The sequence below is a fragment of the Neopelma chrysocephalum genome, unplaced genomic scaffold (genome assembly GCF_003984885.1).
Source record: "Neopelma chrysocephalum unplaced genomic scaffold, ASM398488v2 Primary Assembly neopelma1_183, whole genome shotgun sequence".
NCBI lineage: Eukaryota > Metazoa > Chordata > Aves > Passeriformes > Pipridae > Neopelma > Neopelma chrysocephalum.
The window spans coordinates 429,259-453,440 of NW_020897845.1; the positions used below are offsets into that span (position 1 = coordinate 429,259).

Here is a 24,182-nt window from a genome sequence, read left to right on the forward strand (position 1 = left end):
ATCCTATTTTTGTTCTTTGATCAAATATTAACCATAAGTATGCAATATGTACAAATATTAATCTAGCTAATTAACATTTAATCTAGAGAAGTAATACTTATCTTTTGCTGTTCTAAGGTTCTTTTCACTGCAAATTTTCTCTACACTTGAGTTGTGTGAACATCTTTTGTTTCCAAACTTCTGCCATGAGAAGTACTGGGTCAGTATCTTCAGTTTGACTGTGCAGCACCAGCCACGTGCATGGGGAGATCTGTATGCACATTTTAACTCGTGCAGGTATCAAATTAAAACAAAACATTCTGATCTGAGTGTAATGAAGAAGAAAGCTCTCCTGAAGGCTCAGTTAATCGGCTGAGGCCAAGAATCTACACAAAGCAATGCCTGTATCTCTGCATCTTGCAATGAACTAGGGAACATGACTCAAAATTTATATCTTCTCTACATCTTAAAGAGACCCACGGTCTGGTCTTGTGGCTTTATAAATATTTTTGTGAATGTGCTGCCAGAACAGGTCCGAACATCATGCAAAGGCCCCATCAGGGCTTGTACTTCAAGGCAATGACACCAAAGGTTGGGCTGTGGAAAGCCAGAAGCTGATGCTTCATGTAGATTTCTAGGCGTTAATTAAAAAATCAAATCAAATCACTACCACCCCACCCCCCCAGACGCTTGCCAGGGACAACAAAGCATGGCAGATCTACCTCAGGATGCTGGGAGAGAGGGGAAAAAGAATCAGGTCAAAGCACACAATACACAAATCCTTGGGATGCCGTAGGGCACAGTATGCAACGACCTCAGACTGTTTTGAAAATCGATTACAGAAGGCCTTCAGCTGAATGGAGTCAATGACCCTGTATCTGCACAGCAAAGGAAAACAGCCACATCTTCTCTGAGCTCATACACACGAGGATTCCCAGCCCAAGATCCTCATGGTGGCAAGGAAAAGGGGACCGATGGAAACAGCCCCTCCCAGCTGCTCCTCGTCAGAGCAGGGAAGGAAAAGATGGGCTTTCTTTACATAAAGATTTGACTTCCACGAGATCAAAACAGACGAACCCCAGTTTTCCTCCTCCCCTTTGGAAAAACATCACCAGCTGTGCCAGGGGTCAGGATGTAATAGACAAAGAACGTGTGTAATTCAGGAACTACAACTGCCTAATGAAATATATGTCAAAAGAGACAGCTGGCCCGAAGGCTTGGGCTGCCCTGTGCCTTTGTCTTAAGGTTTTCTCTAGCTACAAGTACAGGAGAGCTGGGACTAGTGAAAGGGGGTGAGTTTTAGCTGGTACATCCAATTGCCAGTGTCTCCTTTTTGCACTTAAGGATTTTTAACTCCTGTGCAGTTACAGCTGTTCTGCTCAGACAGGGAAGGCTGTAACCCACACACAAGAATGACGGGGGTTTGGTCCCAGGGAGCAGAGCATTCAGGCACAGGAGAGAACCATTGGGTGTGATTTGGGTAGTAAAGAAGTGGCAACACTAATACTCATGATGCTCCCAACAGACACAGGAACGAGTCTTACTGTGTTACTACTGGGGAGAGACTCTGCTTCTGACAGCTGTTTTCTCGGGAGAACTTTTGGTGCAGTGACATGCACTGAGTCTGCTCACTCCATCAGTGCTTAAAGCACAGAAGGTAATGGTGACCACATAAAAACATTTTTAAGCTGATAAAGATGAAGGAATTGTATCAGTAATAGTGTGGCCAGCAGGGACCATTCCACTGTGCTGGGCACTGGTGAGGACACACCTGGAATCCTGGGGTCAGTTTTGGGCCCCTCACGACAAGACATTGAGGGGCTGGAGCGTGTGCAGAGAAGGGAACAGAGCTGTGGAAGGGTCTGGAGCACAAGTCTGATGAGGAGCAGCTGAGGGAGCTGGGGAGGCTCAGCCTGAGGAAAAGGAGGCTCTGGAGGGACCTTCTTGCTCTCTGCAACTCCCTGACAGGAGGGTGGAGCCAGGTGGGGATCAGGCTCTTCTCCCAGGTAACAAGTGACAGATCAAGAGGAAATGGCCTCAGGTTGCACCAGGAGATGTTTAGATTGGATATTAGGGAAAATTTTTTCATGGAAAGGGTTGTCAAGCACTGGCACAGGCTGCCCAGGGAAGTGGTGGAGTCACCAACTCAGGGGGTATTTAAAAGAAGCATAGATGTGGCTCTCAGGGACATGGGTTAGTGGTGGGATTGGCAGTGCTGGGGGAATGGTTGGACTCGATGATCTTAGAGGTCTTTTCCAACATAAATAAGTCTATGATTCAGTGAATTGGGAATCCATTTGGAGACCACTGCTTCCACAAAACTTGTAAATGGGAGCACAGGGATTACATCACTTAGAAACATACACTCTTCACACACTGAGAACATGATACACCAGCACCAATTCACTAGACTAAGCACATTTTCCAGGAAATGGTGCAAAAAACTTTTGAAGTCAAGCAACACTGAAATTAAAAAAAAAAAAAAATCAAAAAAGGGTCAGAAGTAGCTCCATTAATTTTCTTTGCCCCAGCTAACGCAGACTGTACAACTGTGCCTTCTGTTGCTTCTCTTTCTTCTTTCAGAAAAAAACCCATAGCAACAGCAGAGGAAATGAATTGCGAGTTCCCTGCCACAAAAACATATGAAGGGGCTTACTTTGAAGCACGCAAGAAGCTCCCTGGCTTCAGCTGGGACTGGATGTTCAGCATATGCTGCAGGGCTCTGCCAACGTGGGATCTACCAAGTGGAAATGGGACAAAACGTCTGTCTGTGCCTGGCCAGAAGAGCTGAGCCAAGGTGTTCACAGCACAGTGTGAACTGGCTGCCTGTAGGAAGTGTTCAGCTTTTTAGCAGCGCACACAAGAGACTCAAACCCCGTTAAAGGGTTTAGCCTGGAGAAAAAGAGGCTCAGGGGAGACCTTATCACTCCCTGCAACTCCCTGGAAGGAGGTTGTAGCCAGGTAGGGCAGCATTGAGTAGAAGTGCATAATATTCCTAATAAATACAGAAAATGTACAAAGAAGATGCAAGAGGGAATAAACCAATTCCCAACACTCAGAGGTTTTTCAGACTTCTACAGAATACTCTGGCAGCTTCAGGACCAAAAGAGATGGATAAGGAAGAAAAATCAAAGGGATTGGGTGTATGAGAGAGGTGGCAAAAGGAATGTGCTTCACTGCATATAAAGCAAGAGCGAGGTACAGGACAAGACCCAACTGATCTCTGTGTATAGGAAATACAGAATTGGGCTAAAGGTTGTAGTTTACCTAGAAAACAGGTGATAAGGTGAGTACAGCCCCTTATCAGATTTTAATATGAAAGCTTTGTCTTAGCTATTAGATAATGAAAGCTGGGCTGTAGCCTGGAGCAGGTTTATTCTAGGACTGAACTCATGCCCACGCTGAGGTTTTCAAACGCAGGTACTGAGACCCTCAACATCTGAAACAGGGCAAGGTTCAGCCTGTTAGGCAGGCACCTATCAATGTTTCCTAACAGAACAATAAGGTTTTCATACTGAAACTCCTGTAAGCTTTAAAAGTGTAAAAGCATAAAGCTAATATACTTCTGTAATAAAATATTTACATTATTTCAATTCATGCTGTACATTTAATTGATATTTTCACTAAAAGCCTTCTAAATCAGCCTTCTGCTTTCTTTTTTTTTTCCTCCCTGAAACTGATTCCTGACATCCCACCAGTCTCCAGTTCATTACTGGGAGTCAGCAACAACCAGCTGGGGGGTGATTTCACTTACTCTTCTATTCCAGTTGTATATAGTCTTCTAAGACAGCTGAAGGTGAGCAAAGACACAAAACATTGCAACAACAGCAAATAAAAAGATCCACAAGCACTCTGGGGTGTGCACTTCAGGATACTTATAGCAGGAAGTAAAACATTACCAGGATTAAGACTGATTTAAGTTGATGGTGTCACTTCACATTCTTCAGGTAACAAGACTACTACTGTATCCATGACAGGTGTGAGCACCACAAAAATAAACTACTTTTCTAAAGAAATACTTCAAAAGATTTCTTGCGTTTTGGAAAAGATAATCTGGATAAGCAGGAAATGAAGGGGGGAAAAAAAAAGAGGACAGGTTTGCCCAAATATCCTAATCCTCCTGTCCGGACCTTAGTATAGGGACTCCACAGGTTATTTTAAAAACAGACCAGAATATCTTTTGTTTCCTTAAAAGCCTTTTAAAATTATTTTGCATTGCATGCCTGTAATGGACCCTGAATTGTTTTGTTACCTTCTGATAGTTTATGGGACAGGATTCAAATTTCAGAGGAAGGTGACTGTTCTCACCAAGTTATATTTGGTGTTCAGGAGCCAGCAGCAAACTCTGACCTCCTATTTCAGAGTGAAGGGGAAGAGCCACCATGCAGCTTCAGCAAGATGATACTTCCTAAAGACACTCAGCAGGACACTGGACAGTGTCACAAACACTTCTTCTACTAAGGAGTAGAGGTAAAGGCAAAAAAACTCATAGAGCTAATTGTGTTTACTTCATATCTGCTCTACTGTACAAATAAACTCCCTGTTTCAAATGTCTGCTCAGCAAACCCTTAATTCCAGACAAATCTAAGTGGCAGGTCACAAAGTTTTCAGTCCTGTTTAATAGGATTAGAAACCTCTAGCAAATATCTTCTTAAAGTAGAGCATGCACCCCAGAAAAAGTTGCTAATTGGGAAAACAAAATAAATCTCTCCCACAGCTGTGGCTGCTAAGTAGGACCTTTGAAAGACTGCAGGTAATTTTAAGCTCCCCTACTTCCAGTAAAAACATCGGAAAGCTTGCACTAAAATAGGTGAGTGCAAATTAACTTCATCAATATATGAATTCTTGTTATATTGATGAACTTCCAGTCCTGCAAGCTCACAAATGAGAGCCAAGCACCAAGTTCACTCAACTCCCAGAGCCTCTCCTGTGTATGTGTATTTGCAGGGATAATTGTCGTAGTTATTTCTATCATAGAATGTTTAAAGTTGGAAAAGACCTCTAAGACCATCAAGTCAAACCTTCAGTAACTGTAAACAATTCTTCTTGCTACTCTGCTAAATTCACTTTTGTTCCCACAGAACATATTAGAATAACCTCTTATATTCTTAAAAATTGTTGAAAACTAAAACTGAAATGAGTTAAATGATTTAACTGGGCTTCAGGGTTCTGCTTCTCTTAAAATAACTCACATAAATGCAGGCTGATTAAATTCAGCCACAATGAACACCTGCAGCTCTGATGACATTCAAATTTATTATCACGTCAAGATTAAGAAATTATTTAATGAATCAGCAATGCAATTCAGAGGTGTATTATTCTTTGGCTTTGGGGAAAAATACATTAAAATGTAAATTTGCAGTGGGATGGGATAAAACATTCTTTTTATAAATGCTGAGCTAGAAAGGGATATACTTTGTCTCCCATGTTTGCTCCATTAATGTGAACCAAGGCTAATAGTCAATCTTATCATAGTAATTCCAGTTTTTTAATCCACAGAAAATATTCCTTTTTTTTGCTAGTCAATTCAGTTCTGATTTTTAATCCTGAAAGGGATAGGCCTGAATCTTTAAGATCTTTTAAAAGACAAGTTTGCTCCAGGTCACAGGTGACAGAATACCCTCCTGGCCCCCTCCCAGGTTTAATTTATTTAGTCCATGCCAGAATCCTTTCAGCTCTCTGCTGTCTATAAAGATTTCCGTGGAAGACAATTGTGAGCCTCGCTGGCTCATATAGGCTCATCTTCTCTCCAAATCATAAAGGCTAAAACCAGCATAAATATTTACTTTAGCCTTTAGAATCCTTAAATTCTTAGAAACTGCATTACAAAGGTCTAGCTTATATTTTATAGTACTGAATCTGAATCGGGGCAGAAGTTACAAATGTATTTTGCTCCTGTGTGATGTGGTTTCCCAGAAGCTGGGCATCCTAATCAACCCCTAGTTCTCTTAAAAACCCCAGACCAGGTGGGGAACGCCAGGGCTGAAGCCAAGCACATGCTGCTTTATGTTGGAATTTCAACATGCAAGGGAAAAAACAGTGAAAATGGGGAGTTTTATTATTGTGACTAAGAGTGATCAAAACAGGCCCTCGATATTCCATTTTAATCTAACTCCCTTGAGCCAGAAAATAGGAAGAGGCCTGGTAAGTTTGTAAATCAGGGACAATAAATGTGGGAATGGTTTGTAGCATTGCACTCAAATACACACACACGATGTAATTGCCTGTTTTATTTAGTGGAATCACTTTTGTAGATTAGAAATATTTCCAATTCCCGTTTACTCCAATGCAAGCCTCCACCATCGACAGGCGAAACGCAGTTTGTTCAACTGATTCCAAACCAAAAAAATAAAGAAAAAGAAAAAAAAAAAGTACAATCTCAAAAGTTAAGTTAGAAACTAAGTTCACACATTTTCTTTGGGACCAGGAATCTGTACATAGTACAAAATATACATTTATTGAACTTTCTGTAAACACACAGTTTGAATTGTGTAAAACTGTAAATAGTGGGTGAACTACGTGGAGAATAATTTATTATATATTGTTATACATTCTACTTAAGGAAAATAGTTATGCTCTTGTATATTACTCTGTTAAATTTATAAATTCCATAATGAAGCTGTGTAATCTGCAAACATGCTTTTCAAGCTTAAATCTCTCCATTCGTAACACACATTTATACAGGTCATCAATGAAAAAAGTTACACTTTCCACAAAATAGATATAAAGAGGTCATGAATTTTCTAAAAAGACAGGCACAGCATGTCACTACAAACGAGACTCTTTATGATACGATGTGGAGTCAATTCTGTGAGAAGACAGGTGAAAACTCTCTAATTCAGCATGTTTGTACGTGGTCTTAGAAACAAGACAGATGCTAGAAACCAAAATCTCTGCTTATAAAGATTTATAAAATAAGAAGGTCCTGGAACTCAAATGTCACACTTTTCAGACATCCAGCACTCCCTGGCTTAGGAGAACCTTGGCTTTTGTCTCATACTAACTCTTCATCACTAGTAATTTAGTTTCTGAGCACTGAACTACCCGGCGCCATTGGCCAAGAACATTTGCATAATTCAGCACTTACTCCAAAAACTAGATTCCTGGCACCAAAGAGTTAGATCCGGTTCTTAAATACAACTTAACTCTTGGTACCCAAGGTCACTGCAAATCATACCATCAGCAATAACAGGCTGGGAAATCCCAACTCCCAGCACCCAAAGGCTGCAGGGCATTAACCCACAGAATGTGGGGTAACAGGTACTGCAGCTTCTCATGTACTGGGGATCTGGTGTGTAATGCCCACTTCCCAATCTAAGAGGCTGGAAATTTCAAACTGCAGCAGACTTGTCAGTCTGGCATCACTCAGCAATGATAAAAGGTTCCCCTGTCAACACTGATAAAGATCCTTTCATAGAATGATTCATAGAATGGTCTGGGTTGGAAGGGACCTTAAAGATCATCCAGTTCCAACCTTTCAGTAGGTCCACCACCGGACATGGAAATAATGCTATGCAAATTCAGCACATTTATTCCTACATTTTTAGGGTCTCATTGTTCTTCCACCCCAGGTAACCCATTTTGGGTTTCATCCTTTTATTTATTTACAGCGAAAAGCATTTCATCAAACTTCCTAAACTGTGCCCTTCTGAGGTTTTAAAAGGAAAAAAAAATCTTAGATGCTTAAAGGCTTAATGAAATTACCGCCAAATAATCTAACATTTTGCTTTAACATCACCATCTTCTTCCCTTTGGCTCCAAAAAGCTTTTTCAAAACCTACACTGGATAAAGATTACATTTGTTTTTCATTCCAAGAGAAGTGGGACACTTAAGGCTCCAATAACCCATGTGCAAACTTTATATGTTGTGAGCAAAGCTCCATCAATGTCAGCAGAATGTAAATTTAAGTTCGTGCCTGATTTTCCCAAGACTGTTTTAGTCTAATTTTAGTGTGAACAGAAACATTGTGCCTCCAATCTGAAATCCCCAAACAATGAAATCGGCTACCCAGTATTTGCACTGCTCAGAACGGGTGGAATTCAATTACACAGGTGAAACTAAACCCTGGACCTTAGTCTGTAGGAATTGATGGAAATACATAATGTTTTATGATCCAACATGTTTCCTTATTTTTCTTAAAGTTATTTCTAAAACTATACAACAGTGGCATCTCCCTCAACTGTGGAGGCCTCCTCACAATACACCTGGAGAGTCCTGTCCACTTTGGCTGTAAAACCCCCACGCTCCCACCAGCTCTTCAGAGCCAATAGTCAGTGGAGGCAAAAAGGGATTTCAGCTGTGGCTCAATGTTCTTGAGCACACTGAGAAGTGCAGATGTTGTGTTCCTGAAGGAAAACAGCACTACCTGACACAGCACCCACCCCTGCAAATAAGTGGCTGCTTACACAGCAGTAAGGACCATTGGTTTTATTCTTCCTATTTTGGAGGGGAAGAAAAACATCAAAGCACACGCCTAGTGATATTTTAAAAAGCATTTGGGCAGGAGTCAGTACAAGTTAAGTGTAAAAATCTGGCTAGGCATAAAGCAATACATACTCTAGAAATCTGACCTGTCATCTCACCTCCACTGAAGTTCTGACACTTTCAGAATAGAATGATTTCCTTAATTCTGTAAAAGGCATTTTTAAAGTTAAGCCCACTTTCTCAACTTTTGTCATTGCAAAAGTCAGGGGTTTTGTGATCGTTGCACCTCAAGCAAGCCTCTCCCAAACCCCTTTCCTAGGACATCATTATCACTCCTGTTCCCTTAGCTTGGAAGCAAAGAAGTGTCTACATTAGGGGGGAAAAAAAAGATCTGGTTTACTGCTACTCAAAAGGAACATCAAATAAAAACACAGATAAAGCAATGAATATACATAAAGCCTAAGTTGTTATAGGTCAACAACTGACACAATCAGGAGATTAAAGCTCAGGACACTTTTTTCACTTATTAAGCAAATAGTAGTAATATTTGTCATTTTTCTGAAAACAAGTTTTCAGGGGGAGACAACGTGAACTCAACTTTCAGCATGTCTATTTTTGTTTTCTACTTGAATGCATTTAGTGGTCCATAAGAATAAAGACGAGCTTCAAGTTTTCCTACAGCTTCCTGAACTCCTGTGAACAATTGCCACGGCCCAGGTGACTGCTACCTCATTTATAAAGCAATGCTATTAAGCAAAATAAGGCTACAGTGTTTCAGATGGGCACACCTGGGTCTGCAGAGACCTGCAGACTGTGCAAACACTCCACAGAAAGAGCTCATCAGATTAGATTCTCTGATCAGTATTTCAGACAGGTCAGTCAAAATTATTTAGCCTCAGAGTGGTACTTCTAAATTTTGCTCCTTTTTTACAGTTTATGGCAGGAATCACATTCATTTTATGCACTACAGAATCCCAGAAATCCATGTCTGGAGCCTCTTTTTACCACTTCAAGAGGTAAAAACCCTGTCCAGCCAAATAGAGAGTTTACACCCTGAGCTGGTCTACAAAGGCTCAGGTATGATCACCTCAGACACAGGTAGTGGTAGGAACAAGGAGCCACGCTCGTTATCTAGGAGACATCATTTCCACGTCTTGTGAAGCTTGGCACAGAGTAACAATTCATTTTCTACAGAAGAATGTCAGGTACAGCTCTGTAGCTCTAAAGTTTTGCTGTTTCTGAACCTATGCAAGGTACATCAGGTTTGTATCAAATACTGTCTTTGCCGAAGGATGAGGAAAAGGGCACTCTTTTCCTAAAGGTTTGCCCCTTTCAGACACGGCCAAGTTTAAATATCAAGAAATTCAAATACACCAAATCATTTGTGCATAAAAGCAATTCAAGAAGGTGCAGGTAGAGATGAAGGTGAACATCTCAGCATGATGAAATCCTGATGTACATTGAAATAAGGTAACCTGTAACAACCATATCATTAACCTAATTGTGGCAGCTGTGCTGTCTCTCCCACAGGACAGAGCCACACACCCTAGAGAACACAAACACAAGGTTTGTCAGCACAGAACGCACACACAAGACAGTAAGACCAAAGTTTGATGATTCCAGTTTTAAGAAAAAGAACGTTTAACAAAGCAAAATGTCTGTCCTAAGTACAGAGTGGGAAAGATCTGCAAAGGCTTCGATACTCCCTACACAGGCCATCATTTATCTGGGTGTGGTTTCCCAAACCATGGCAGGACGAGTGGTGCAAACATTCCTTGCTCCCAGTCCTGCCTCCCCACCCTCCATCTTGCCCTAGCAGCAGCACCCCACAGCTGGATTATCAGCTTACCCAGCTGAAGAGGAGAGGGCTTTTCTTTGTCCTAACTCCATGCCCACATAAGGGCAAGTACTGGCACAAAAAAAGGCAGTAGGGACAAACTTGGAGCAACGTTTAGTCTTGACATAACTTTATCATGAAACCATATCCTTTGTTCATAAATTACTAAAAATGGAATGCAATAGGAAGTCCGTCCTATCCCAATGTACCAAAGTAAGATGGGATTCTTATCAGGGAATCAATTAAAGTGAAAACTGTTCCCTAATTTTGTTAAGTTTCCGACTCTTGAACTGAGCAAAATAGCTCAGACCTATATTGAGTTGAGACAGCACCAGCTTCGCAATAAATAAAGTAATGGACATTGAAGTCAGTTTATTACAAGGAAATGTTAAAAAGATCGGCTTTGGCACCTGCACGACCTCTCAAGGTAAGTGCTACCATTGCTCATCTGCTGCCCAGTATTCAGCAGGCACCTCGCTAGTACAACACAGCCAAGGATTAGTGCAGCTCAATGACAGGCAGACGGAATTTCTCTCTCCGACTCTGATTTTAGCTCAAGGTTTAACTGAACGATGGCTGTGCCTCAAGCTCTTAGTGGTGCTGCTCCCGGGTCAGGTGAGAGCAAGCCCAGCTGAAAGGCTCTGGCTTGTACAACTTGATGGGACCTGCTGATTTCTGCCCCACCAGGGGCTCTATTGATAAAAGGGATTTACAAAGCCTTGCAAATCTAGGACCCTGATCAATGCCATGGCATTCAGTTCATCCAACATTCGTTTAAAACACATTTTAGAAGCCTCTGTCTTGAACATATTTCAATGCTGAATTAGTGAGAATTATTTGAAACAGTTGTCTATAAAGCAGTACAGGTATTCTCCCAGAACGATCAGCGAAACATTTAATCTGACTACAACAAAACTCACAGAAACTGAAGCCAGTGAAGCTGTCAAATGTAGAAGGAAAACAAAGTTGCATGGCATACGAAGCAAAGTAGCTTTACAAATGTCATTTCCTTTTAAAAACAAGCAAATTGGGACCATCCTATTTGAACATGTATTTAAAAATACATCTTTTAACATCACACAATTTTCATTTCCATCACACAGGAATCTTTTTCCAAGAGGGAAATAAATAGCACACAATACTTCAAAATAAAAATTGCTGCCTTGCCCCTGAGGTGCTAATGTTTTTAGCATTTAAAAAAAAGTTTCTGGTGCAAGAAGGAGATGCACAAAGGTGCAAAAGTGCCTTTTTTTTTTTCTTTTCAGAGCAGTGAAAAGTACAGCTTGCCTCTTCTCTAGGATGCTTTATATACTCAACTCGTATATTCTGTAATCAAAATCTGTATCTAAAATGGCAGTGTTTATGCATACATAATAATTCAGTGCTCTGACCTCACCAAAACGCTGAATGTAGGTGGGAGAGAGAAAGGCCTGAAACGGGCTTTCTTCCACTACCCTCAAACCTACTCACATCGCCTGTAGCAATAGCAGAATTATCTCCTCTCTAACCTTTAGGAGACCTCGCCAGAAGAGGCTTCAAATATCTCCTTTGTCACTGAGACAGTTTAAGTGATTATGGTTTGAAGTAAGTATGGCTTTTCACACCACAGTTTTGCTTCCGATTCGTATAAGTTTAAAACTCAAAGGTTCCACAGTCCAGTTCAAGGTTTTGCAGTTTCCAAAACTAAACTTTAGTCTCTATGAAAAAGGACAGAACTTTCTCTGCCTAGTCCTAAATTAAGTTTAGCTTTTCGCACTAATACGCCATGTATTATTAAATATGCTTGTTAATTAGGTGCCTGTGAAGCTATAACTTAACATTATTATAGTTGTGCACTCTACAACAAAATTAGACATTTTAAGCATTTATTCATAGGTAGGTAAGGAACTGGTTCTTTAAGCAAAAATTGCTATAAATTTATAAATACAAATAGTGCTTATGTTTTCTTCATTCATGCTTGAACAGATTACAAACTGAATACAATGAAGTTACGTTTAAGCACCCCACATAGACAAGAGGGATAAAAGAAAAGTTTGCTGGTATATACTATACTTAGTTCCAAGACACTATAAGTTACTTTTTTCACTGTTCAGTGTTCCCTAACTCTGCATTAGTTTTAAGGCTATATATACAAATATGTATATGTCAAAGTTAGGGAAAGACAAATATAGCAAAATGCATTGTACTACATTTTCCTATCAAAAAGTAATTATACACCAAGTTTTGATTCTGTCTAACTGCAGTAAATGTTACAATCTACTTGTTTTACTGATTTTCCTTTTGGGGAATCTGCCTACTAAATGAGTAAACTACATATTAAATACAATATTCTCAACCAAAAAGACAATACAAGGTGCACAAAACAGCAGTTTTGCAAACACGACTGACTTGAAAACTTAATTTTTGTATGCTCAATGGGAGAAAGCTAAGCTTAAATCAAATTAGTTTATTATCTTATAAAATTTTAAATTAGAATTTTAAACAACGAACAGTTAAATATTGTCAACATGCTATACCTCAAATCACAAGTACTGTTTAACCACTAGTCTCTCATTCTAAGTAAGTGGGTCAATTAAAAACACACACCATAAAATGTTAAAGATTGTCAGGCTTTGACAAATGTATTTTTATCAAACAGTAGGCAAATTCAAACCAATGCACATCTTCAGTAGGGAGGAGAAAAAAAAACCAACAAAAAACACCACCAAAAAGCCTGAAAAAACCCACACTTGTAAAAAATAGGGTAACGGATTAATCCCACATCATCCTCTAGCATATGGCTATGTCTTGGGCAATAATCAAAATCCTTCCCATTTTAAAAATGGGCTACCAATTAATAAAAATATTCTTCCACAAGTAAAATATCATTTACAATGGCACTGACATTTTAAAAGGCAGGAAAAAAGGAATTACACATTTATGGGTAAAGGTCTTGTTTGTTAAATCAAGCTTTATTGATAAAATGGAATTCAGAGTATTTTACTTGGAACAGCAGCAGACCCAGCCAATCAGGATTGTAAAAATGCTGCAGACTCCTACTGGACGTAGAAAGCTGCCTGTTCGTGCTCAGTGATTCGCAGTTTCAGGTGAGGGTTAATGGAAAAAGAGGTGCGAAGAATCCAGGCATTCTGATCCTGAGATTTGTATGAAGAGGGTACTATTAACAGGGCATGATTTAACTCCCACTGAACTCAAAATCGCAAATCCCTTCGACTCCAGCGTGAGAGCAGGAGTGCATCCAAGAAAATGATATCCATTTGTTGAAGAATGTGCACTACTTTTAAGTTATTTTTCCATTGCCAAGCAAAATTCACACACTGTAATTTCTGGTAAGTTGCCCACGAGTTCAGCTTTCATATAAACCAAAAAGTTATCTTTACAGTTTTGTGCACCTCCTGAGCACCTAGCTGGCTAGGCTGCTGCTCCTTGCAATCCAAAACCACAACATGAATTTAAAAGGGATATATATTGTTGCATCACACAAGCCAAAACATTTCTTCTAACCTTTATAGTGATTTAAAGCGGTTCATAATTAAATATGAGCATTTTGTACAAAGACAATTGCACTTTACAAAAACAAAATCATACAACATAAATTGCTGGAGTCTGATTTACAACATGAATTATGGTTTGAAATCACGTTTACAGAAGTCTGTTTTACAAAAATGATCAGTTCCTGGGCTAGGTGTCGTACTGCTGTAGTCACTCTCACCAACACATCATATTCCCTTCTTTAATTAAGGTTGAGGATGGATGTTAAGAAGGGTCACTGAGGTTGGGCTGCACTTTCATTTGCAGGATGAAACGTGAACTCCACAGCTAGATGAGCAGTTTTACCACATATCATCAGTTGAGGCAGAATCCTTAAAGAAAAAAGAAGGAACCCTTTAAAGTCTGGAGTGCCCATTGTTGCCGGAGTTTCTGGATAATCCAGACTGAAAAGGGTGGAGACTTAAATCATTTCATGAGTCTTGTTTTCTCTCCCCTTTCAGAAAGAGCATTTAAGAAGTATCTACAAACCATATATTCTTAATAAATGAAACATTAGAACCAAGACATTTAAAAATCTGACCAAGTGTTTTATCAAGCCTCAAAATAATATCCCAGGAACATTACTAAGAAGCATTTTCTGAGTAGTAAGAAGTAATACAAAATGGATACATTCAGTAAACAGGTGTGATAAAAGAGCAGAATGTGCCTCATTACATGTGTTACCACCATTGTCATCTTTTGTGTTCTCAGCCCTCCCTCACTGCAGAGGAACACAGAGACTTAACTGATGCCCTGCTAGAACTCAGAGCTATTTCAGCACTTAGAATTTAAGGCTACAGATGTGTAGTTTGGACAACTGCAGAAACCCCTAATTTTGGATAATAATAAAACCACAAGGGGAAAAAATAAATGTATATAACCAAAAAAAAAAAGGGAAGTAGAAACATGTCATGCTCCAAGTCATAACCATATGGCCACCTGAGTGTCATCAGAGAATCACAGAATGTTAAGGGGTTGGAATGGACCTTAAAGATCACCTAGTCCCAACCCACCCTGCCACAGACAGGGACACCTCCCACTAGACCAGACTGCTCAAGGCCTTATCCAACCTGGCTTTGAACACTGCCAGGGCTGGGGCACCCACCACCTCCCTGGGCAACCTGTTCCAGTGTCTCTAAAATTTGGTCCATTTAGTCCCATGGGCAAGAGTGGATTTTGTGTAATTACCACAATCCTGGAAAATGTTTAACCAATCCCTGGTTTAACCAATGTTTAATTTTACTAGGTGGTTTTTAATCCAGTTGCCTTTGTGTCACGTCTGTTTCCTTTTGCCTTGCTCAGACTGCTCTATATTCAGCTTTCTCTCCCTGCCCCCTCGGGGGTTACACAGGTTAACCACAACTAACTGGGACCACAGCTAAATCAACAGCTAAATCAGCAGCACAGGCATCAAATTGCTTCTGTGCAGCCACCTCTGGTTTGGTTGTTTCAGCATTACCTGCTCCCCTTTCCTTAATTACTTAAGGGCCACCATGGGTTTTAACAACAGCGTATCCTGGTGCTTCCACAGCTACACTTCCCCATCATTACTAAGACTGCAGGAGGCAGAAATATTACTTGTCTTTAAAGCACTGCCTTACTGCTCCTTGGAGAGAAAAGAGGCTAATTAAGTCTCTAGCAATGCCACACATGATAATTTCTTAGCACTGAAGTTCTGCACCCTTCACTCAAACTCGCACACAGAATCCATTACAAACCATAGAGAGGAACAGTTGGCACGGAGGTGTAGTAAAAACAACACAAACTGAAATTACCCTTTGCAAAAGTACCACCTCCAGTTTTTCCTTCAAGACCAGAAGTAGCAAAGGAGAACAATTATATGAAAGACTAAAATGGTTGTTTCATGTGCCAGGATGAAGAATAAAAGCAGTATGAGTAAAAATGCACGAGCTGCTTGCCAACTATTCCATATGCAAATTTCGGTATCCAAGTCACGAACATCATCACAACGTTTGTGTACTGTACATTTGTAGGACAGCAACATTGTACAGAATGTATTTTCAAGGCAAAGCATTCTCTTTCAGCCACTATTTAGGAATTTTTATGCTAAAAATAGAACAAGGACAGACAAATAAATGAATGCCCAACTCTTTATTGTCTGGATGCATTTCACTTATGTCACATTTAAGCAATTTTTGCTGGTGGGTAAAAGGATCAGTTTAACTACTTCATGACATACAGCACTAATGGTGACAGAACATTGTTTCTGGTGATCAAGCTGCAATTGGGATCACAGTTCATATTCTAGAGGTTTTCTGTTTGTGGGTTTTTCCCCCAGTCCACTTGGTGAACTAATATATTCTTAAAGCTGATAATTACACATCTGTTTAACCTTTAAGTATAGCCCTTATCTTCTTGATATTTGGGGGACAACGTTGTCCATAAAGAGGGGAAAAACCCCCATGACTCTTTCCACCATTTGGCAGCATTTGGAAACCTGGGCAGGACTGAAATAATGAAATTCCAGAGGACAAATGAGTCAATCACACTGGAGTTTTGAGACTATGATCAGCAGAAGGCAGCAGAAAACCACCACGAAACACAGTCCCAAGAGCACAACATCGCTATTCCTTCCTTGGGGAAGAGGTCTTTAACAAAAACTAGCAATGTTTCTTTACAAAGCAGCTAAAATAACTGGGGTGGGGGCAAAGGTAATGTAAGAGAAAGGATACTTACAGCATCATCATTCCTGTAGGGGTTCAGTCTGTTATAAACGGCTTCAATCACACTCCGTCTAGAGCAAAAAAACAAACCCCACAAGATTTTAAGGTTGTGTCTTTCTTTTTCTCTAAAGTCATATTCCCTAAGTACAGTTTTAATTTAAAATGTAAACTTTAAAAGGTTGAAAATTCACAGAATACTCTTCTACAATGATAGGTCCAATACTCTCCAGCAACTTTTCTCCAAAAAGACATTAAACTGCTAATAGCAGCTTTGTGTATTCTATCTTCAGACTGAGGCAAATTTTGTCTGGCAAAACATATTAAAAAATTATTTCAATCATCTTGACAGTTTCCTCCTTTTAAAAAAACCCATGCTTAGCATATTTAAGATAGCTTGAAATTAACCTTCGTCTCTGGGATTCTTGGATTTTCTAATACTGATAGAAAATTGATAAGAAATAGATGGATAAATATTAATAGAAAATTTGCAATTCGCATGTAAATCAAACATGATTTTTATTTATTTAACACAGGGTGAAAAAGGTTTCTTGAAAATTGGTAGTAAATTAAAAAAAAAAAAAAAAGAATCCAATGTGAAGCTGAAGGAAGAGGAAGCCTTTGCCTTTCCCAGTATATAAGTAAACAACTTTGGAGGGAGACCAGGAAGGAAAGAGGGGAGTAAAAAACAGGAATTATAGGCTGGACTTTAAAAGCAACTTTCTTCCAGATCCCCTTCTGCAAAATCAAGTGTGACGAAGTAGTAGGAGACTGAAACTGCGATACAAAACAAACTTCAAAGAACCACCTTTAAACTGCTGATGAAGGCATGCAGAGCAATCACAAAGGAGTACATGAGAAGAAAAAAAAGCAGATGACAGGCTTTGGAATCATCCCATAATACTGAAAAGTCAGGAACTACCATGAATAAACATCACAGTGAATGTAGTGAATGATTATAGGAAGAGGAGGCTGGATTTAAAGCAATAAAATGAAGCAATTACAGACAAAGTACGTTGCATGTATGAACTGCAGAGTTTCCCTTATCTCTCAAGAAATAGGTATCTTTGATTCTAAATAAAGGCACATTTCTTGAAAAGCATTACATTCCTTCCAAATTGGCAACAGTGCTTTAAGTTACACTAACATCCAATCAAATCCACATTTCTATCAGTCCCTATTCAAACCAGCATCACTAAGACACAAAATCCCACAGAAGTCTGTCACTTCAGCATTTCTTCACAACCATGATGCTACCACTAACCAAAGGAGATGAAGAAAAACCAATTTGTATGCTGTATTTCATGAGTAACTGACAGATACTTCAAGACTACAGCAACATTTCCCAAATAAATGCTATTTTACATAAAATTGCCATCTCTTCTTTTTCCAAGTCAAACAGTTCATAGAAGAACAATTTTGTCTTGTAGAAGCCATCTTTACAGTTATTTTATAATTATTCAATTTATTCATTTGTCATTTATTCAATTACATGCTTAAAGTCTTCACGTTTTGGTGTAACAATACAAAAATCACACTCTGAAAGGTTAAAAATTCTCTGTACCAAATGTGCCCAATTCATTTTAACATAGCACAGGCTCATGAACAATCTTTTGAACCAAAAAGCACTTGGTTTGGGGTGCAAACGAGCTAAGGACATTGCTTCCTTAAAGACTGAACATTTGAGAAGCCACAGAGCATCATCACTGAACTCTTCAAGAACAAAGCTGTAAATTTAACTTCCCACTTTTTTTTTAATAGACTTCTATCTTGTTTTCAGATTTGTCACAAGCAGAAAGAAAACAAAAGCAAATTTTTAAGCGATTACAACATGGCTTTAGCTACAGACAAGAAAAGAAAGCTGCCAAACAAAACATCTTATGCATATCACTTCTTGTCAAAGTGCAGAAGTACATATCCAAGTAATTACTAAATTCAGTGCATTATTTTTGCATGTTCAAATGTAACCTCCCCCCCCAGAAACCCCAGTTAATTACAAAAAAAACACTCAGGCCACCCTTAAAAAACCCTCATTGCTTCCCAAAACTACAGTTTGACATTTAATTTTCGGAGTGATTCATAGTTAACTCCGTTCTTATGCCTGTTCTTTTCACTCAGAACAACTGAGTAATAAAAAATAGAGAACAGATCATCACCTTTTGTCCTGTACCCTTCTTCCCTCCCTTCTCCCCCCCCACTTTTAAGAGTGGCCTTGCAGTTAAGTTGGGATTTAAATCAAAAACCACATGTACACTGATGTGAACTCACTTGCTTGCCAACTCCCCCCCGGGCGGGAGGTTTGGGATGCTCTCAGTTGCTAACGTACGCATCACGTGGACTAAGTCTGGCACTCCTTCACCCTGCTTCTTTATGATCTCTGGGAATCAGAAGTACTTTTTTTGTAAGTGCAGTCCAAATTTAACTTTAAAAGATTGAAACACTCAGTTTTATAAAAAGGCAGCTTAACATTAAAAAAAAAAAAAAAGACAGATCGTACTCAACAAGGTAACTGTTAACTTTGGTTCCGAAAGGAAAAGAGCCTGTAACAGATCTGACAATGATACACTGCTGTTGACATGCACACTGGTTTTGGAAATACACAGCTACCTAGTAACAGTGAGGAAAAAAATTCTTTAATGGTTTTCTTTCTGTACACTAGATAGAATAGAAGACGTAATATCTCCCCAACAAAATGCCCAGGGCATGAGGCAGATATTAACATGAGCTTTACGGCTGCAACACAAGATAAAATATTATTGCCATCACAGAAAGCATAATATTTTCAAGAAACAAAACGTCAGACATATTAAAAATAACCCCTGTGGCTGTATGTGTATCAGTCAATACTTGTATCTCACTGCATCACAGCAATATGCAAATGTTAAGAATTATTACATACAAATTAATAGCCAGGGACACCACATCCAATTGACAGTTCCATCCTCAACTCAGGGGATATTTAAATATTGAGCAGATACTTAAAAGCTGATCCACTCCAGCTTCTGGGTGAAGAGAATCTGTATTATAGCCACAGTCTCGTTTGCCAAGCAATTAATTTTTAAACTTTATTCTTAGGCCTGGTTGGATTTTTTTTTTTTTGCGATTTCTTTATTTCTTTTTTCCTCAAGCCATAAGCACACAATTTTATTTGAATTGAAGAGATTTTAGACCACACCACCCCTGAAGAGCCGCTCTTTAAACAGGGATTTTAGAAAACTTAAAGAACAAGCAAGAAATGCATCATCTCCTCGGTTTCTCTGTAAACAGGAGCTCTCAGAAATTGCAAAATACATGAATTATTAAGACCTGGTGCTGTTGATCTTCAAGTGAATACTGCAACATGCATACAATAATTTGTACATATGTGCACATCTATACATGCACATATGTACAGGCACACTACTTTTCATGTAATAAAGCATTTACACAGTTTGAAAGCAGTTGGAATTCATCAGTACCGCTTCTGAAAAATACTCTAGCATTCAGTTTTTGCCCTAAATAATTCCAGAAGAACATACCAAGTTTCCATTTCATAATCTGTGAGATAAAGCACACTGAAATCCTTTAAAACCAACATGTATCCAGTCCCTTTTAGTTAAAAAAAATTAAAACCAACAGTTGTGAATTACTTTTTGTTCGTGTAATAGTTTTTCAGGGCTGTGTGTGTTTATAAAAAGCATCAGCTCTATTTTGCAGTCAGGCTGTGTAAATTATTTGCAAGGTATAGTGGAAACACTGTCTAGTCCTCAACCAGCATCAAACTCCGCAGTACAAAGTTTTAAGCTGTTTACTTCAAAACCTACATTTCAAATACATGACACTGCACACCAGAGACCCCTCAAAAATTTGCCATTTCCTCAAAATCTACAGCCAAAATTCATTTTACCATCTAATGTTTAGTAAATAAATAATCTAAGACTCTTAAATCTGAATAAGAAGCCAAGATCTCAGATTTGGTTTGCCAAGTTCCTTTATTGTGCAATTTTGAACATCTAGTATATGCTACATTGTGCTAGTGCTAAAGTTCTGCTGTACAAAAATAAGGAATTTATAGTTGACCTGTGCTACACAGTTTCACAACCTGTAACTGCAGTACATTTAACATACAGTCTCCACTAAATGAATACATTTATACTTTGATAAAACTATAGATACAGACTGAATGAACACTGAAGACACAACAAATGGAGTCGGTCTGCTAGCTGTGTTTAATTTATTGGAATTATCTTGTTTCAATACACCTTCAACCCTCCCCCCAATCTTTAATTTACTTTTAAACCTTCTACACATTTTCATGGTATCAAGTACTGGAAAAATGTACTTAAAACCCTAAAATAAAGGATTCAAAAACGGGAATTCCACACAAAGTTTAAGAAAAAGCCAGAGCTTCGTTTTTGGGAAAATAAGGGAAGGAACATGTAACAGCTAGCTTAAAATTATTTATCTCTATATAGGTATAAATATTGTAAGGATTATTTATTACGGAATGGTTTTATGTAAAAAAAAATGAGAACAGAAAAAAAGCTTAGACAAGTTTCTTTTTAGAGTCAACACATCAATAACACATATTAGTGCAAATAATAGCAACACATTTTGGAATGACTGATTACTTCTACCATGAAGTTCACATGATATTTTAGGGGTAACATTGATTTATTGCAAGTAATGGCACAAGGATGCTTCTCCACACTTGCTGCTTCTTCCATTATTTATTGTAGCTATGAATCTGGACCACAAACACATCAGAAGTAGTCGAAGGAGAGTGCTAAGTGACATGGTGAGTAGAAAACTTCCTATGTTTTCTAAAATCTGAATCGTCTCTCCTTATTCAAGATGACCATCAGTACTAAGCCCTATTCAGTCTTAAAATTTGCACTACTTTTTAACAGTATAAGGATATATTCTGGGCTGAGGGAATAGAAATACAACCAGAAAAGGATGCACACTAGTAAGCATCGACTCCCATTACTTGTTGGACTTCGCTGAGTACTGAAGTGCATAAAAATACATAATATGCATTTTGACCAACTTTCCATTTTAATTAATTTTAACTTTAAATTGATATTACAGATTAGTAAGATCATTCTGAAAGTACTCCTTATATGTTCTAGTTGCTTCAGCCAAAAATTAGGCTTTTAAAGTTAAGCATTGCTACTCTTATAGTATCCTAAGATAAGAGCAAGATTATTCACTGTAGTGTATAAAGTTTCAGATGCTGTAGCAGTCCTACCTTACTACTCAATAAGGCATTATCCATTTACTTCAGAAACAACTCAACTGCACAGGAATTAAGTTAAATGTAACCAAATTAATCAATTCCTGTTCTTGAAGTTCTGCTTTAGTTCAGGCTTTCAACTTCCCTCATGAGTAAGTAAAAGGCCAAACTCTGCACACAGCTGATACAAATCGCTGCTGGGGTGAATAGTGTTTACTACACATTTATTAATTTAAATAATATCTTTGTGCAATTATAGGCAAAAGATTGAGAAGAACTCTCAAAAAGAAGCAAAATCCTTGAGGGCAAGTACAATATATTTCCTCAAGGTGTTCAGACATCATTCCATTAAATTAAAGTGCTTTATAACTACATACAGAATCCTTCTGCCTCTATGCAATTATCACACTTTGCTCATTCCTGAAATTTTCTATTTGTATAACTGAAAAGTACCAGCAGCCAAACTCATTGTATGTACCATAGCCACATGCAGGTCCAGTGTTTAGGCTCTTCCTTTGTAAAATGAAGCAGCTGTACAAAAATGCCAGCTTTTCTCATTGTAACACTCCTGGGGTACAATGAGGCCAGCTGAAGATGCAGCCTTGACTTGAACATATTTCCATATTCTAGGTCATGGGTTTGTCTGAACTCAGACAAAATATCTAAGATAAGAAGGCAACACTTGCCCAAATTAGGACTGTTACCATGCTGTAAATTAATGTGTGAATGTACAGCATACTTGTTCTCCACCAAATCTGTGGGTGGGCACACACACACAGCAAGCTCTCCAAATGCCTGGTGCAAACCTGCTCCCTGCTTTGCAAGGCACGAAGCCATCTGACACTTCCCTCACGCAGCGTGACCGTGCACTCGTATTCCTGCTACGCTGTCAGGGAGATTCACACCATCGCTCTCTGGGCACCAACTTCTCCTCTCAGGCAAGTGTTAAGATTAAAGCACAGAAATGTCTGCCTGGACATTTGTTCAGGGGCAGAACAGATGCAGTTTGCCAAGACCTCGTGAATGAGGCCTTTGAAAAACGTGGTACTTTCTGAAGGAGCACCTACACAGGTTGTAAGTGCTTTAAAATTGCACATTAATTTGCCTGAACCCACAATTCCCACGTAGGCAAGCTCTCTGTGAGATTTCTGAAGCTGCACTGTGTTATCTTCACGCAAGTTAAGGAGGGAAAAAGTGCATAATATACTCCTCTAACTTACTAAACACTGCTACCATAGTTGTGAAGAAGTCTGCCTATTGTGCCCGGTGTGCTATTAAGGATTCTTGGGAGTACACAGACAAAACTAGACTTGTAACATATAGGTCTAGAGGAGTCCACTTCAAAAATAGACTTAACCTATGCAAATAATGCATACAGCATGTCTTATGTTTCAGAAACAAACTCCAAGCTGTGGTTGGTTTTAAATACCAAAAGGCACTATAAATGCAGTTTGAACCAGAAATTCTTTAAATCAAATTGATTTCAAGTATCATTTTTATGTGATCCAAAAAGCCCAAGGCTTGCAGTTTCAGTTTATAGAACTCCAGAAATACAAATTAAAAGAAAAATTATGAAGTTACTATCAGAGTAAGATGAGTTCCCAGCTCGTTTGTCATGAATGCTTAAAGATCAGCTTTCAAATAAGTAAATATATTAGCTTAAAGATTACAGTAATCAAGTTGTAATGCCACTATTACTGGTAATAAAATATTACAGCTAACTGATTTGTATGTAATTATACGGAAAAATGGCACTCAAATTACCATCTTCATAGACACTTTGCAAGATATTTTGATTATTTCATTTAACTCCACGTAACAGGAATCAGGATTCACTGGTCTGAAGCTAGTGCTGTCAACAGACTCAGGAAGAATTCTGGGCACAAATGCATTCTCTGCCATCCTGAATAGTTTTCTGGGTTATAGGCTGCTGCACTTTCATAGCAGAGCTTTTTCAGGACATATATGAGTGCCTTTTTCAGAGGTACACAGGATGGCCAACGGCACCTGAAGGTCTATTAAGAAGCCTGTATGTGTTAAGGGTTTAGCTGTTGGAAGGGGAAGGGGGCCAGGGATCTGTTTAGAAACAAAGTTACTTATTTTTTTTTAAATGATCCACCTTCTACTCTGCTTTCCAGGTACTTGTCCAACTCTGCCTCTCTTTTCACCGCCTCTGGCGATACCTTTGGTGCATTCGGAAAACAGATCAATATCACACTCATGTTGTCTCGACTTCCCTGGTGGAAAAGAAAAAATGATTTGAGAAATGTATACACACACACCAGGCTAAATACACATCAAAGCATTTTACACACAGAAATTCACAAATCACAAGGTATCAGAATCCAACAGTATTAGAATCCAACATTTACTACTGTGGATGAATATTATCCTTAGCATTAATTTCCCCTTACAGAATTCCATGCCCGTTCAATCGGTACAACTGTTAAGTCACTTTGTTCTTTCCTCTTTTGTGGTCTGAAGACTACATGGAGCCAGTTACAGACAGCCCAC

The 24,182-nt window shown here is 38.9% G+C and overlaps 1 protein-coding gene across 4 annotated transcripts in view; it reads right to left on the reverse strand.

Annotated features, from left to right (window-relative positions):
- Positions 1–6,189: 6,189 nt before the first annotated feature.
- The window catches only part of PPM1A (protein phosphatase, Mg2+/Mn2+ dependent 1A), a 34,741-nt gene continuing 16,748 nt past the window's right edge, over positions 6,190–24,182 (reverse strand). Inside the window, exons 3-6 of one of the 4 annotated variants that reach the window (XM_027702399.1) lie at positions 23,788–23,905; positions 18,722–18,830; positions 16,470–16,527; positions 6,190–14,104 (exon numbers count right to left, since the gene is read on the reverse strand). In XM_027702399.1, the coding sequence (XP_027558200.1) occupies positions 14,075–14,104; positions 16,470–16,527; positions 18,722–18,830; positions 23,788–23,905 (315 nt within the window). In that variant the 3' untranslated portion in view covers positions 6,190–14,074. Of the gene's footprint in view, positions 14,177–16,403; positions 16,528–18,721; positions 18,831–23,787; positions 23,906–24,182 lie in introns of those variants that run through there. The other 3 variants (XM_027702398.1, XM_027702401.1, XM_027702397.1) reach the window with 3 other exon arrangements.